General features: G+C 47.2%; 1 protein-coding gene across 1 annotated transcript in view; it reads left to right on the top strand.

Annotated features, from left to right (window-relative positions):
* RNF216 (ring finger protein 216) overlaps nt 1-17,128 on the top strand; it is an 82,656-nt gene that overhangs the window by 14,316 nt on the left and 51,212 nt on the right. The window contains exons 5-13 of the mRNA XM_083711402.1: nt 3,702-3,778; nt 4,593-4,695; nt 5,849-6,013; nt 6,245-6,359; nt 8,209-8,348; nt 9,872-9,922; nt 11,157-11,294; nt 11,771-11,919; nt 12,242-12,320. Coding sequence (XP_083567528.1) covers nt 3,702-3,778; nt 4,593-4,695; nt 5,849-6,013; nt 6,245-6,359; nt 8,209-8,348; nt 9,872-9,922; nt 11,157-11,294; nt 11,771-11,919; nt 12,242-12,320 — 1,017 coding nt within the window. The remainder of the gene's footprint in view (nt 1-3,701; nt 3,779-4,592; nt 4,696-5,848; nt 6,014-6,244; nt 6,360-8,208; nt 8,349-9,871; nt 9,923-11,156; nt 11,295-11,770; nt 11,920-12,241; nt 12,321-17,128) is intronic.

The raw sequence follows: 17,128 nt of genomic DNA, 5'->3' as shown, positions 1-17,128 counted from the left end.
AATCTGGTCCTGCTGGTTTCAAATTTTCCCTGTTAGTTTCGCCAGCTCGGCATAGTCCATCACCTTCATTCGCCCCTCTTCTTTTGTTGGCATTGCCTCCTGCTTCCATCGTTGGGCTAATAGTATTCTTGCTGCAGTGGTCGCATATAAAAACATTTTTTTATCATTCTTATGAATTTCTGTACCTACCATTCCAAGTAAAAGCGCTTCTGGTTTTTTTGAAAATGTATATTTCAACTTTTTAAAATCTCATTATAAACCATTTCCCATAAGTCTTTTACTTTTTTACATTCCCACCACAAACGGTAAAATGTGCCCTCCTTTTCTTTACATATCCAACATTTGTTATTTGTTTTATACATTTTGGCTAGTTTTACCGGTGTTATATACCATCTGTACATCATTTTCATTATATTTTCTTTTAAAGCACTGCAGGCAGTAAAATTTATTCCTTCTTTCCATAGTCTCCCCCAATCATCTATTGGTATATTGTCTCCTATATCTTTAGCCCAATGTATCATAACTGATTCCACTTCTTCGTCTTTCATGTGGAAAGCTCTTGCCCATGTCAGCTTTCCATGTGCTGCCCTTGTCTGTGTGCCAGGGATTGGCGCACTGAGCAGATGGGCAACAGATGTGAGCAAATGCGTGAGACCAGGTGCACATGGAAAGCCCATGTGGGCCACATCTTGTATAAATCTTGCCTCAGTTGGGCAGTGTTCAAGCTTCCTTCCTTCAGCGAATCCTTTGAGTTTTTGCCAAGATCCGTGCTTGTGGTGCAGAGGGTTTTGCATCCTCTGGCTTACAGAATCGTAGCGTTACAGACAGTGGTAGAGTGGGGTCTCCCATGGGCAGGCACACTAATTAATAAAAAAATTAAAAAGTCTGGATTAATAACTCTTGTGTGTTGCAGCACACTTTGCCAGAGTGTAGGCCAGGAGTTGGGGGCCTGTGGCCCCTCCAGATGTTGTTGGAGAGCATCTCTGATCTCTGGGAGGTGTCGGGAATGAACCCAGCACCACAGGGCAGGCACTCCTAAAGTGACTCTTTAAGAAGGATGCTTCCTTGCGACACACTTTTTTTTTTTTTTACAAGAAAACAGTTTTGTGAAGTGAAGCTGGTGTTGCTTCCTGCTTCTGATTGATTGGTACTTTCTTCTTTTTTGGCTAATTGATGTCGTAGCTGCCTAATTGGGCCTTTAATGCATTAAACTAACGGATCAACTAAAATTTGTAGCTTCATGCACAACATTTATGGCATATCTTTAGGCGCCAGGCACAAAGGTTTCTCTTCAACGAGGCATTTGGCCGATTAACATTCTATGGATTTTAAAATACATCTGTGGGAGGGGGCTAATAGGTTTGTTTTGCTTTTGTTTTAGCATGTATTTTGTGATATATATATATATATATATATGCAGGTTTTGGTGTCCTCGGGTGTCTTCCCGTGTAAAAGTTGGGGTGTCTAGGCGACGTTTCGACGAGGTCTCACTCGTCATCTTCAGGCTGGTGCTTTCGGCTTCTTGTTACTGGAACAGAGCGGGATCTCAATGTTTGAGTTCCTATAAATACTGTAGAGGGGGTGTGGTGTCTAGCCTCCAATGTTCTGGGCAGAGAGGAAGTTCCCAGGCTAGTGTGCCTTTTCTTCTTTTGTTCCTTAATTACTTGAGAGATACCTTGAGTGATTTCTTGAGTGATATCCTGAGTACCACTTAGGTGGGTCATTAGGTGTGGATTAGTTGCTAAAGTCTTTGTGTCTTGACCTCTTGAACTTTGTGAAGAGTTTTCCTGAGAAGATGGCTGTATTGCACTTAGTTGTGCTTTGGCTTGGCTTCGTGTATAGGGGCGAGCTGTGGTTTTGTGGCTTGTGTCAGCCAGATCTGTGTAGGGATTGCAGGGGGGTGCAGCATCCGGAGGTGCCACCATGGATTGGCTACTGGATGGTGTCAGTAATTCATCTGTGGAGAGGGTCTGGGTTTGGGTCTGGTGTGGTTGATTGGTGTTGGCGTTCTGTGTGCCTCTGGATCTGGTGTCAGTTTTTGTGGGGAGGGCTAATTTCCAGATGTCTGGCAAGCGGGATGTGTCGTCACGCTTGTTCATGTTGTGAGGGTGTTTCTCTATCTCGATGGCTTCCATGATTATTCTCTTGTGGTGATGTTCCGTGTTAAAGAGCAATTTGGAATCTGCAAAATTAATTTCGTGTCCTGTTTCTTTCATGTGTTGGAAAAGAGAGGAAGTTTTTTCTTCTTTTTTGACGGCATTCTTGTGTTCTGCGATACGTGCATTTATTCGTCTGTTTGTTTGTCCAATGTACGTGGCTGGGCAGACTTTGCAGGGTATTTCATAGATCCCTTGGTTTTCCAACTGGATTTTATCCTTGGGGTTTCTGAGGATATTGGCTACCACACCCCCTCTACAGTATTTATAGGAACTCAAACATTGAGATCCCGCTCTGTTCCAGTAACAAGAAGCCGAAAGCACCAGCCTGAAGATGACGAGTGAGACCTCGTCGAAACGTCGCCTAGACACCCCAACTTTTACACGGGAAGACACCCGAGGACACCAAAACCTGCATTCCTGTACCCGTGAAAATCTACGAAAGCAAATATATATATATATATATATATATATAATCTTTATTAGTTTTAAAATACAAAATTATAAAACATACCACACAATTTATCACAAATACATTCTTATTGGACTTCCATCAGCACCTCTGATAATCCTCCGTCTTATTCACTTCTTACGCATTTCCTAACTTAATATTGCTTTTACATTCTTAACCTATCCCATCTCCTTCATTTTTGCAATATTTCTAATATTATTCCTCACAGAGCTTCTTGCAAACCCACAAATGTCGTCTGATCATCACAAATACTTTTCAAATAATCCGTAAATTTACTCCAGTCCTCGGTAAACTTCTGGTTCCGCCGGTTTCGGATCCTTCCTGTTAGTTTATCAAGTTCCGCATAGTCCATTAATTTTATCCTCCATTCTTCCATCGTTGGTCGTTCTTCTTGCTTCCTGCTTCCATTTTTGGGCCAATAGTATTCTTGCTGCTGTTACTGCATATAAAAAAAGCTTACATTCTTTTTTATTTATGTCATTTCCAACAAACCAGAGAAATGCTTCTGGTTTTTTTATAAATGTATATTTCAACATTTTTATCATCTCCCTTTTTACATTCCCACCACATGTGATAAAATGTTCCCTCTCTTTCCTTACATTTCCAACATTTATTACTTACTTTATACATTTTTGCTAACTTTACTGGTGTAATGTACCATCTGTACATCATTTTCATCACATTTTCTTTTAGCGCATTACATGCAGTAATGCATTTTGTGTTTTCGTTTTGTACTTCTATGTTGTGAACCACCCTGTGATCTTCGGGTGAAGGGTGGTATACAAATTTAATAAATAATAAGAATTTGCTCAGCATTTCATTGCATCTAGTCTAAAGGTTTCTGATAAATTACATTTTTACAGTAATGCTGCTTTCTTGGCATATTCACACAACTGATTGTCCTTTGCTGGTGTATAGGTAACACAGTGGGAACATTTCAGTCTAAAACTGCCACTCTGTTTGCATGGAAATATTATTTCCAGCTCTCATCACCATAAAGGTGAAGCTTTTCTTGAACTGCTTCTCAACCAAAATGTGTGTGTTTTGTCTCTCCCCCCCCAAAAAAAATCCAGGAAGCAAGGTTCCCAGATGCAACCAGAGAGTACATTGAGGATCTAATACAGAATAAAAACTGCTGTGACTTAAACATGTAAGTATGGAAGCTTTTGTGGCACACTTACAAACCAGCTAGTAGTGATACCCAAAAACGTGTGGGGGTGTCCTGCTCTCATTAACTGGTCACGATCTGGAGCAACCATTATGGCTCAGCCTACCCAGGCTCTATGGGTCAGCATGGCACATGGCCGCTTGCCAATCCCGTCCTTATTCGGCTACCTTTTGCGAAAAGAGTCAGCAGCAAAACAGGTCCTGCTTCTTGATAGCCTCCTCTGTATTCCAGGCTTATTTTGCTTCTTGGTTACCACGGGGCCAAGTTAGACATGGCAGCAGAGGAAGCTAGGATTGGCTCTTTTGTGTTTTACATTTGTGAGAATGGGTTTAAACTCACAAGTTGTTCTTCTGATGTACAGCTGGGTACTCCTTCCCCATTTGGAAAAACTATTGAGTACATAAAAATGCTTGCCTCCTTTTGAGTTCCTTTCCCCCTGCTGCTGCTACATGATCTTTCTTGCTCCTGGTCTGACTCTTGCCTGCACCCTGTTGCATCCAGCTCTCTGTTTCTTTCATTTGCTGCTGCTGCTGCTGTTCTGAGGGCGGGTGGGGAGGGCTATATCCGCCTGCCAAGCCCCCTAGGCCAGCTTTCCCCATCCTGGTGCCATCTAGATGTTGTTGGATTCTAACTCCCACCAAGCCCCTGAGTCAGCACAACCAGGAATGGGGGCAGCTGTAGCCCAAAGCATCTGGAGGGTGTCAGGCTGGGGAAGGAAGCACAAGTGTCTTGGAAAAAGCTGAGTCAAGTAAGTTGACAGCCCTGGCCAAGCAATGGTCTCCTCTTGCTTTTGCAGACTTTGTAATTTTCTTCTGGAAAATCCAGATTATCCAAAGAAGGAAGGCAGAGTGGTTTTAAATCCCAATAGCAGCCTCCTCTCCAGCCCAGATGAGACAAAGGTAAGTGGCAAGTTGTAAGGTTAATCAGAAATTATGAAGTCCCTGCAAGCAGGCTATTTGATGTATGTTAGGCAGGGTTCAAGGGACTTCAGGTAAGGGGCAGAGGTTAAAAGGTTGAACTCGTAGCACACACATTCTTGCCAGCTGCTGTGAGGCTCAATCCATCTCTTGCCAGAAGTCCTTCAGTGCTGTACTTCCAATTCTTTCCTCTCTCTTCTGGGCCGCGGCTTTCAACAGGAAGGAGGGATGAAAAAACCACCTGTGCCCCAAGCCTCTTCAGCTTCCTGCCCAGACTCTCATAGTCCCTTTCTATATGTCGAAGGCTGTGTGTAGCCGTATCATGTGTACCCACGTGAATCAGAAGGAAGGGACTGTGGTCAGTGGGCTTTATAAGGCTTGGCAACTTCTTTGTCACATCGTGAATCTTTGCACCTGGAAGACAGCACACCTCCCGTGACATCCTGTTACCGCCTCACTCCTGCCTCTGGCCCCCTCAGTAGGGAGTCCCCTACCAGCCCCATACATCTCTCCCTCCTCTGGAGAGTGGCAGGAATCGTTCTGTATGCCGTCCCTTCCAAAGCCACCTTGGGAGTGTTCTAAGGTCTGCAACTGCTGCTCTTGCTCCTCTGGCCCAGAACCAGATTGCTGGCAGGGTAGGAGTTTTGGGCCTCTAACCTGGACATATATCTTCCAGTCCCTGCATTTGGGCCAGTATAATGAATCTTCCCTTCTAGCCTGTTGGAGCTTATCTGGATATATATTATGAGGATAGGTTACAGGGGCAGGAGTCTTACGGCTCAAGAGCTTCCTGCTCCTTCCTCTCAAGTTGCCTTTTCTAGACTACAATTCCTTGAGATCATTTCATTGGAAGGTAGCAAGTGCAGATTATCGGCATACTCATCCACTGTCAGCCTTGGATCTGAAGGGCTTATAGGTCAAGAATAGAAAATGCCCAGTTCACTACCTTTTAACCTCACCTCCATTGCAAGGTTGTTTTGAGAATAAATGTGGGTAGGGGAGAATCTTGAGCTTGTTGGAGGAAAAGTGGAGTGAAGCTTGAGTAATAATCACGGTAAACTTCCAAGGCCAGCCGAGGGTGCGCTGACTCTTTCCCCTTGCCTCCCTCCCCGTTTCCCTTTTTCTTCTTTCTTAGGTGCCTAAAGTGGACTACTTTGACTTCTCCAAACTTGAACCACTTGATCAGCGCTGCTTTATCCAAGCGGCTGATCTCCTCATGGCCGACTTCAAAATGTTGAGTAGCCAGGACATCAAGTGGGCGCTGCATGAGCTCAAGGGACACTATGCAATCACACGAAAGGTTCCTTCCCTTCGTTTCTTCTCTCTTTCCCCCCACCCCAAACTGCTACAACAATTTACTTGACTCAGTGTTGGAAGGGAGATGTACAGCCTGAGCGTGTAAGAAGTCAAGCCCACTGAGGCACCAAGGCATTATTAATATTATTATTAGTAACAACCGCCACTGCCACCACCACCATCATTCTCCCTGCATATTTGTGTTTCCATCTTGACTCGCTGCCTTTTCCTTCAGGCCTTTTCGGATGCCATCAAAAAATGGCAAGAACTGTCTCCTGAAACCAGCGGGAAGCGGAAAAGGAGGAAAGAAATGAACCAGTATTCCTACATAGACTTCAAATTTGAGCAAGGTTGGTAGCTGGTGTTTGAGCAGGGTCTGCGCTGGCTCTCAGTGGCCGCCCAGGCTCCATTCAAAGTGCTTCTTGCTGCAATCACTGTGTGTCAAGAGTCAAGGTGTGTGGGAAGAAATGAGCAGCAGCACCAAGATGGCTGGGAGAGGAATGGGGCTGTGCTCATGGACACCCACTCTGGAGACAAGTGGGAGGGAGGGAGGAGCAGGAGACCAGGAGGCAGTTCTGTCTACTGTGTTCAGGTTGGCTCCATTTGACTACTATTTTTCCTTGCTGCTGCTGCTGCCGCTTCTTCCTGCTCCTTCACCCAGGGAGCCTCCTGTCTTGGCAGCCTGACAGCCCCCTGCCCCTTTCTGCAGCCCCCCAGCTCACATGAAACAGGAGCACTGAGTGCCGGGAATGTGTCTCTGTTCTTTCGCAAAGGGATGGCCTTTACCCCTCCGCCTCGGCTGATGCTCAAGCCATCTCACAAAAGGAAAAACCTCACGGCAGACGTAATGAGCACACTTATGTAATTTGGTTGGGTTTATTTCATTTGCTATTACAAAGGAACGTGGCTTTTGCCTGCCAGGCGCAATGTTGAAAAGAACTTTCAGAGGACTAAATCATTTTTCTTTGTGGAGATGATCATGTTGTTGGGGAGGGAAGGAAGGAAGGAAGGGAGGGATTCATCATTGCAGATACGATTGTTGGGGGATTTTTGTTTTCTGCGTTGTATTCCCTATGAAACAATAAAAAAGGCATATCAATAGACAAGACTTAAAGAAAGACATACAAACAGCAGCAGCAGAGCACCCAGAAGCTGTCAACTCAGCAAAAGCTTTGCTATGTAAAATAGTCCTTACCTGATGCTTTAGAGATAGTGCCAGGTATATGTGCTTGGGAGAGCATTCCACAGTCCGGGTGCCACAACAGAGAAGGCCCTGTCCCTGGTAGCCAGCCACTGACGTTCCAGTGATGAGGGCCTCTGGTACATGATATCTGCCCACAGTCTCTGATGATTGCCTCCATTCAGAGGACACCAGTCCTTCAGGTAGGCTGTGCTCCGTGAATTGTGCCTGAAGGCAGATTTTAAGCTGCACATGGAGGATTGGGAGGTGCCGGTGCACCCAGAATTCAGGGACAGGTCCTTTCCATGAAAAGAAGCAATTCCTTGTAAGTCAGAAAGGGCAAAGTGTGCCCCATCTCTGTGAACTTCCCCTGAGTGGGTTGCAGAATTAAGCCCCCAGGAGCTTAATTCCTCTGCTTTTCACATCATTGGGTTCAGTGATCACACCAATCAACTGCCTGAAAAGAACATGGCTGGCAGCCTAGTTCATGGCTCCATTGGTGTCATGGAAACCTCTTAACTGCAGCTGTTAATCTTGAGGGTGGCTGGATTGTGACGTGGTAATTGCAAGAGTGGGATGCTGCTTCCATGGCGCCTCTCCTCCTGCTCCTCTCTGTGATCCTGTGCCTGTGCTCCTCCTTTTCCGCTGTCACAGGGAGGGAAGGGGGTTGGGATGAGCCACAGTTGCATCATTGTTGGCTGAGGCAAAGTTGCTGGTGTGGTTGTGGTTTGTTTTTTTTTTACCAAGAAATATTTTGATGGAGCTGGGCCACAGTTGTTGGAAGAGGCAGATTCCTGGGCAACTGTGAATTCTGGCAATGTCAGCAGCATGTTGCAACCCTATGTTGTCAGGCCATGAGATAAGAAGGGGGATGAGATAAGAAACCGATGAGGGTTGGTTTATAAGGGGATGCTACATTACAGAGGGCCCTGTTTTCGTGGGTGGGCCCCTTGGTCTCCTGTTTCCTCCTCACTAAGGGCCATTTGTTGCTTTGTTCTGCTTTTCCAATGGCACTTCAGGCGACATGAAAATAGAGAAGCGCATGTTCTTCTTGGAGAACAAGAGGAGGCACTACAGGAGCTACGACCCATGCGCTCTCCTGCCAGCCGTGCAGCTGGAGCAGGAGTTCTACGAGCAGAAGATCAAGGAAATGGCAGAGGTGAGCAGAGTGTCCCGTGCAAGGGACTCTTTTGGCAGCCAAGACACCAAACAGTGTTTCTCAAATCTGGACCCCCAGCTGTCGTTAGACTACAACTCCCGTCAACCCTGACCACTGGTCCTGCTAGCTAGGGATGATGGGAGTTGTAGTCTGACAAAAGCTGGGGACCCAGGTTTGAGAAACAATGCGAAGACGAGTTCTTCCTTCTTGGGCACCAACCACGAATATTTAGCCTGGGGCTTTGGGCATGGTGATGGCCTGGATGGGGCTCAGTCCAGACAAGACAGAGGTGCTGTGGGTGGGCTGTTCATCCACATGGGTGAATGGTATTCAGTCTGTCCTGGAGAGGGCTGCTCTCCCCGTGAGGGATTAGGTTTGAAGTATGGTAAGCACTTTCAGGTCCAACATTTTCATTCGAAGCTATATAGCTTCTGTAATTTAAAGCAGGCACCCCCAAACTCAGTTCTCCAGATGATTTGGGACTACAATTCCCATCATCCCTGACCACTGGTCCTGTTAGCTAGTTTCTGTTAATAACATCTGCTGCAGCCTTACTTGTATGGAAATAGTACAGCCACAGTTAACCATGCTCTGGCAATTTCCCACTTAGACTGCTGCAATGTGTTGTATGTAGGGCTGCCTTTAAAACTAACCCGGACACTGTAGTAGGTTTGAAACAGCTGCAAGTTTACTGGACTGGGCTTTTGAGTTACGCCCTGGTTGGGCTTCCAACTGGACCTGGGCCCAATTTTTTAAAGTGGTGGATTTAACCTACTTTAATAGCTTGGGCTTTCTGAAATATCTCCACCTTTTGCATATGCCTCCCTGAACCTTAAGATCCTCTTCAGAGGCCCTGTTCCAGGTGCCCCTACCAAGTTGGGTGGGTGGCTGCCATGGAGAGAGGGCCTTTTTGGTAGTGGCACCTCAGCTAAGGAATCTCCTCCCCAGATGGGCTTCTTTAGGAGCTTTCCAGTGCCAGGGGAACACCTTCCTGTTCATTCTAGCTTTTTGGAATCCAAGCTACAAAACTATTTTATGCTGCCTGTATGCAAAGAATCTTCTTGTCTTTCTTTTTTAAAATTATTGGGTTGCTTCTTAAATATTTTGTTGTGTGCTGTGCAGGAGGAGTTTATTGGTGGACAGCTTTGTAAATCTAACAAAGAAAGTGTTGTGGTGGCCCCATGCTTCATCTAGCAAGCAAGCTTGCTGAATGTGCTCTGGGGGTGCCAGGAGAGTCACCTAACACAAAAGCCACAAGGTGTGGACAACCCTCTTTAAATGCTCATGAGGATACACCTGGGAATTACCTTGGCTGTGTCTGACACGGAGCCATCCGTAATAGTTTCATCACATTGCTTGAAAACGGAGAGTAGCCCTGAGAGTCCTCTGAGACTTTATCAGGGATGTCCCAGTGAGAAGGTTCAGTAGTGGTAGTCGTCCCATTTAGAAAATGGTGAGCGGCTCATCCATTCTTCAGGTTCTGTGTTCATAGCCCTGAGTGTGTTTCCTTTTTATCTTGCCAGCATGCAGATTTTCTGCTCGCCCTGCAGGTAAACGAGGAGCAGTATCAAAAAGTAAGTAGCTCCGTTAACACACAGAGACACAGAGGGAAATGCCATGCCAAATTTGTACTGTTAATTTTAGTCCTATTTATTTATTTTATTTCATAGAATTTATTCACGGCTTGATTGCAACCCCCCCCCCCCCAAAAAAAGCAATAATCTCAAAGCAGTTTGCAAATACAAAACAGTAAGATGAAGAAAAAAATGCAACTCTATTTTAAAACAAACAAAAGTTAAAACACTAAAACAGAATAAAAGTGCTTCAATTTTCTAAGTAGGCTTGTCTAAAGAGGAATGTTTTTATTAGGCGCCCAAAGGAGTGTGGGGAAGGGGCCTGCTTGATCTCAATAGGCAGGGAGTTCCAAAGTGTAGGCACTGCCCCTCTTAAGTGACTGACTTCTTACAAAGGCAGAATGGGGATTACGTGGCCCCTGTTGAAGTGCCACTCCCACTGATCAAGGCAGCTGAGTTGGGCGCATGCTAATAGAAGCCGCTCACGCAAACAGATGTGCCTTAGAGGGGCTTTGCCCAGTGAGATGCTCTCCAGATCTTCTAGATCACATGGAAACTGTAGTGTGGAAGGTGCCACATGGAAGGTGCCAGGTTGAGGAAGGCTGTCTTAAGAGTGTGGGGCCCTCAGGTGGTACAGATGCCTGTGTGAAACTGATGTTTGGCATCTGGAATACACGTCAGTCGGCTTTCTGTGTAACGACAGTGCTATGTGCTACAATTTGATTTTCAGTGGAGGAAATTTGCTGAACCTGACTGCTTGAGTTTTACACTGTGAGAACAGGATACTGGACTGTATAAGCCACTGGTCTGACCCAGCAAACTATTCTTACGTCAATCAGCTGTGAGGTTGTTTTGCTGCACAGAGCTCCTTGATCCGATCAAATTTCATACCTCATGTATAAAGCCAGTGTGTGGCTTTCTCCTAGAAGCATCTGTGGTGCGAAATAGTGCCTGAGCTATTGGTTTGAAGCCATTGGTATGTTTCTCATCCCACCAAGCGCAAAGTGCTTTTCTGTGATGCACTTCCATGCAGGGGGCGAGTGAGCAGTGCAGCCAGGAGGTGGGCCCCCGCTTGCGTGGCTTCCCTCCCTTCTCCGCATCAAGACCCAAGCCATTTGCCTGGCCTGCAGGGTTTTCCATGCAGGATCATATTATGGAAAAGTGGCCTTCGCGTGCAGGATGCCATCATTGATGGCTTGGAAGTGGCAATTAACCTTGAGGAATTGACTTGCAGAATGGCCAGATGATCGTGTGTTGCTGTTGCTACGGGGACTTTGCGTTTGAGGAGCTGACTCAGTGCGCCGATGGACATTTGTTTTGCAAGGAGTGCCTAATCAAGTATGCTCAGGAAGCAGTCTTTGGCTCTGGCAAGGTAAGGAAAGAGATTGCCTGGTTCCATGAAACGGTTGAGATTTTCAGGCCTTCTGACTTTGTCTTCCTTCACGTCATCCACTGCCGGTTTACTCTTGTCTCACCCCACTCCTGGTTTTCAGCTCTGTCCACACGTCATCGTTCATTGCGAGCTGTTTCAACTGCTGCTACTTTTTTTGGTCAAGGGTCTTGTGTTGGTGTGAGTTGGACAGTCCTGGCTGGGTGACATCCTCCAGCCGATGATGACGCTTGGAGGATGAAAACATTATGTTGTAGCTTAGCAGAAAGTTCCACTGTGATGCATGTGCAGCCTCCCATAAGAAAATGATTGCAAAATAACCGCCTGTCCCCGTTCTATATGCTAAATGTTGCAAAACAGCTCTGCATGTTGGAATGGTGCTGTATAAACGACTGACAATTAAACAGCGCTGAACTTTCTGTAATCTTAGCCTTTCTCTGCCTTTCTCCGGTGTCTAGTCGGAGCTCAGCTGCATGGAAGGGAGTTGTACGTGCTCATTTCCAACCAGTGAACTGGAGAAAGTCCTTCCCGAAAACATCCTGTGTAAATACTACGAGCGGAAAGCAGAGGAGGAGGTGGCTGCTGCCTGTGCGGATGAGTTAGTCAGGTGAGTCTAGCTCCTTTGGTCTGAGCCTCGTGGGGCATTCTGAGGTTCCCAGCCACCTTTGGCCAATTCACACATTACTCACCAGCAGCAGATGCTAGCTTAGGATCACATGCACACACAGTCCTGGCTCCCTGCTGCAGCCCTGTGGAAAACCAGGTTGATCCCATGTCTGCCTTGCGGTAAAAGGTGTGTGTGGTCTACTCTCCTTCGAAGTTCTGCAGGAAAGGAAACAGAAGATCAGGAGAGTGAGGGAGACTGGCAGCAGACCTTTAAGTGAGAAGTTAGTACAAAACCCTCAACTCCACTCTTCCTTGGCCCACAGGTGTCCCTTCTGCAGCTTCCCAGCTCTGCTGGACAAGGATGTGAAGCGGTTCAGCTGCCCCAACCCTCGATGCCGGAAGGTAAGAGGTGGATTTCTAATTTTGCGATTGGCTGGCGGTGCAGCAAGGCAGACGGTATTTGAAGAAACAAGGCTCTGTCCTCTGCTGCCTGGTTCAGCAGTGTATTGAGTGGGAAGGAGAGCTTGGGATGGAGTTCCTTGCAGGGCCCTTGTTTCAGGCCGCAAGGTCTCTTGCGAGGGGTCTTGGCCAAGAAGGGTGCGTGCCAAGCTGAGCTTTTGAGGTGGCAACAGCTGCCTGAGGAAGCAAACTTGGAAGAGGGATTGGGGTTTCTTGGCGTGGCAGAAGTCACAATAACCCAAGGGGCAGCTTCGTGTGCAGTGTCTTCTGTCTATTTTGGAGAAATAACCCTTCAGGTGCTCTTAACTGGTGGGTGCAGTCTGTGTGCTACGCAGTGCACCCTGGCCTATTCCCACGAGGCTAGATTTTGAGCCAGCCTGGTGCTGCTCCTGTTTTCTGGCTGAATTCTGCTTCTCTGCAGAGGCACAGAGTGCCGAGCAGGCAGCATACTGGACAATGTGGGTCTGCGTGTGCGGACATGACTGATAGCTGCAGCCACTGGCATAGGAGGAGCCCATCTCAATGAACAGCAACAGAAATTTGCTTGAAACTGAGAAAATATGAGAATTGGAATATTGGAGGGTGAGAACCACTAGGTGGTGCCATTGGTCTGTGCAAGGCCAGAGTTAATCCTATGTAAGTCTCTCTTCCTAAAAGCGAGACAGAATCCATGGGGCTCTGCTGAGCTGGAGACCTTCAGAGCCTTTTGTTTAGTTGCCTGTCACATTCAGGCATTACTGCTGCAAGCCTTCATCCAAGGAGTTCCCCTTGCAGCCCTGGAGAGAGCGCAGTGTGCAAGAGATCACCCGTTGAACTCCTAAATGTATGGGTGTCTGCTGAGGTCTCTCAGTTCCTGGAATGCCCCAAGGCTCATGATCTTGGGCATACCTGTTGCCACGTGAGGAACTGCATTTTCAGCAATGTGGAGTTTCATGCGCAGAGTGGGCTTGGCGGCCTTGCTAGAGATTCGTTGTGGTGACCATCTTTTTCTTTGCCTTACCTGTCTCTCGCATAGTGTCTGTGTTCTTTAATTCCTTTGGCCAAAAAGGTGAGGAAATGGCTGTGAACAATTGCAATTACTTTCTTATTTGGTGTGGAAAATTCAGTTTCTAAAAAATGCATTGTGTTACAGAATTTGTAACCGCGGTTTGTTACTGAAATGAGCGAGGATTGAAACATGATTTTGGGCACAGTTTGGACATAGCAAACTCGGATTAAACCGGGAAGTAAATGTTTCCAATATCCTCCTGCCCTGGCAGAGCGGGAGGAAGCATTGCCTTCTACCAGTTGATATTTAGGGCATCTGAAAATTAAGTAGGGGGAAGAAATCCCATTCAGAATTCTCCAGAAAACCCACGTGGCCGCTGTGTAGCCTGACCCATGACAAGAGGACATGCAGTGGGGGGGGGGAGGTAGTGGGCAGCTGAAAAGCCCTGATGCAGCAGAGCATGGCAAGCAAGTCTTTGCAGAAGAAGCTGCCTTTGCAGGGGACTTCCTGGAGGAAGGTGGAGCCAGAGGCTGTCTGCCACTCACTCCCCTCTTAGCAAGCGGCAAAAGCAGTGTTGCGGTTACATCCTGGGTTGTCTACCTGGGGCTCATGTTGTGATGTCTGAATGGACCCCTAGATATTCAGCCGGGCCTTTCATTATAATCCTGTTGGTCGCTGGAGTGGGTGGGGGGAGTGGTGGTTAAAAGCTTCATTCATCAAACACCAACAGTCATACACATGCTACTTAATGTCTCGTGCTGTACGTGGACGTCTTTAGACTCCAAAAGAATTGCCTCCTGCCGGCTTGCATTCTTCAAATGCATTTACCGTATTGCATCAGTAATAACGGATGTAATGGCTGGTAGCTGAATATTGGAACTCCCCCTCCCTGCTCCTTGGGCAGTAGATGCTTGCTTGTTTAATTTTGTCCCTCTCTTCTGTCGAAGAAGAATCCTGCAGCAGTTTACAAGTCCCGAAAAGAGAGAGAGGAGAGACAATCCCTGCCATTAGGCATGTCACAAAAGGAAAACAGATTGGGAGGGAGAAGGAAAATAGAGTACAAGTTCTAATGACCAGGTGGAGTGGTAAAGTTCAAGGCGACGTGGCACCAAAATGTGGTTGGTCTCCTCTCCTCCCCTGCTGCTTGATGCTGCGAATGGCTATTGCCAGGAGGGAGGAGCCTGGCTGCTCAGCAGAGCTGGTGGTTGCCAGCCCCACAAAAGGCAAAAATGCTGTGGCCGTGGGCAGGAGTTGCAATTGTACCAGTGGTTGCAGCCATGTCAGACCTTTCCAGGCAGGAGTGGCTCCGTCTGGCACCAGTGGCTTGCGGCGTTTTGATTTGCGACGTGTTCAAATCAAATTCCACCAAGTCCTGTTGTTAATGGAGGGCTCCCTTGGGCAAAAACAAAGACACCAACCAGGACAATTTGGAGCAAAACAGCAGCCTGTAGGCTTGGCCTTTATTGGAAACTGTTGCGACAGGACTCCCACCCGCAACAAGATGAAGCAAAATGGAAGTCTAGAACAAAAGAAGACCCCAACTTTTATTAGTTACTAATCCTCCAAACTACACCTCTAAGACTACATCACAAAAAGGAGGGGTTGAGGGAGGAGTTGTGGAGGTAACCTGAGTGTCTTGTCACCTGGCTGGTTCCTCCTTTCCCCCCTCCCCATGAGTACTTTCCAAGTGACAAAGGGGAGTTTGCAGTTTCCTGCCCCCTGAGGGAAGAGCTGATCATTGTCCTTTGTTCCAGTCTGTGCTGAATCCACTCCCATATGCAAGTTCTTTGTGATCTTGATTGTCTTCTGTCTAGGACCATCAGGGTTGGCATAGCAACTGGGCAGGGCTCCTGTGAATGTGCTGGTATGGTCAAGGGATTATGGCTGCCCTGTATCAAACCTTCCCCATTTTGTAGTCCTTCCTTCATGTAGTGAAATAAAAGTGGAACGGCGCAGATCCGATGTATGGTTAATTTTCTATGAATTTATAACAGAAGCGTAGTGTATGTAGTGTGTGTGTGTGTGAGTGAGTGTGTGTGTGTGTCAGGTTTGTACAAACTGAATGATTGGGGGGTGGGATCCTGCAACACTATCAGCCACGGTAGTTAAATAGAACCTTCTCAGAGGTTTTGATAAGCCTGAGGACTGGAAAGTGGACGATGCAACACCAATTTTTTGAAATGGGATCAAGAGAGGATCCTGGAAATCACAGGCCTGTAGGCTTAAATGCCTGTTTCAGGAAAACAGGAAGGCTCCAACATCTGGGAATTCTTAGATTAGCGAAGAGTTGGCATTATAAAACGATGCCTGGTGTGGAGAAAGGGGATAGAGAAAAGTTTTTCTCTCTCTCTGCTAATGCTGGAACTTGTGGACGTCCTGGGAAGCAGAATGTTGGAAGAGTCAGGACAGACAAAAGGAAGGACTTCTTCATGCAGCACATTGTTAAACTGTGGAACTCTCTCCCACAGGAGACAGGGATGGCCACCAACTTGGATGGCTTTAAAAGAGTCAAATTCATGGAAGAGGAGACCGCTATCGATGGCTACTAGCCACAATGGCTTTTCTTCCTCCATGGGAGAAGGCAGTTTTACTTTTGAGCACCACTTGCTGGAAAGTGCAGGAAGGGCTCCTGCTTGGCTCCTGCTTTGCAAAATACTAGACTAGAAGGGCCATGGACCTGATCCAGCAGGGCTTGACCTATGTTCTTCCTCTCTTAAGTCAGTTGCCTTCGTGCCTTACGTATTTGCAAAAAAGAAAGACCGCCTTCTGGTTGTCCACACTTCAAAGCTGAAGTCAGAACTTGGCTTTCAAGGGAATTTCTAGATACTGTTTTCCTCCCCCCCACCCACTTCCTTGCTTGACAGCTGCAACCCTCTTCCAACCCCCTGGTAAATTTAGAAGCCGTTTAACCTCTTGTTTCTCGCCCCCTATGGATGCTGGCGGTTAAGCAGCTTGGCTACCGCCCCCCCCCCGCCATTTGCTGCCCCAGATGATTGGCTTGGACACAGGGCACGCACACGCCTGCTTGTTTCTTAAGCAGGTGGCGTAACTTGCTGACGGTGGCGGTTTCTTTGCCAGGATTGTCTATCCCCTTGTATATTATGGGCAGAGGCAGCTGTCTGCTCTCCTTTGCAGTCTCAGCACAGGACGCTGCAGCGATTCCAGCGAGAGGTGAAAGATCCTGTTGCCATGGTAACAACCCATCCTTGAAGGAGTGCACAGCATCCCTTTGGGTGCAGGGGGAACAGAGGCAGGTCAGAAGGGTGAGAGGCTTGGCTGCCTGCTTCTGCCAGCTCCCTTTTTGGCAGCCGAGCGCAATGAGCTCTCCTTTCCTCTTGCCCCTTAACCAGAACAGAGATCCTCAGAGATTAATACTTTCCCTGTTTTCATCTCTGAAATCTTGATGCTATTTCCACCTACCTGCACAATCTCTCTCCCACTCTCAATCCTGCCTCCTTGCATTCCCTCTATATAAACCAAAATAAAAAATGGGCGGGGGGAATAGACATTCTACATACAATCACCTAGGTGGGTGGTAGATGCTTCCGAAGAGATGGAGAAACGCTTCTCTGCTCCTCCACAGTGTCATCATGCCAGCCTCTAAGCTGCACGTCTTCTCAGGATGCGAGTGTTGGAAGGGACCTCTAGCCCAATCCCTTGTCATTGCAAGAAATTGGCTGCGCTAGGCACCTCGGCGGGTGACCACCCAGCTTCTGTTGAGAAACCTCTGGAGGAAAGGTTCTTCCACCCCCTGCTTCTTAGG

Source organism: Podarcis gaigeae, assembly GCF_964106915.1.
Source record: "Podarcis gaigeae genome assembly, chromosome: 14".
NCBI classification, from domain to species: Eukaryota; Metazoa; Chordata; class Lepidosauria; order Squamata; family Lacertidae; genus Podarcis; species Podarcis gaigeae.
This window is presented reverse-complemented; position numbering and strand designations above follow the sequence as displayed.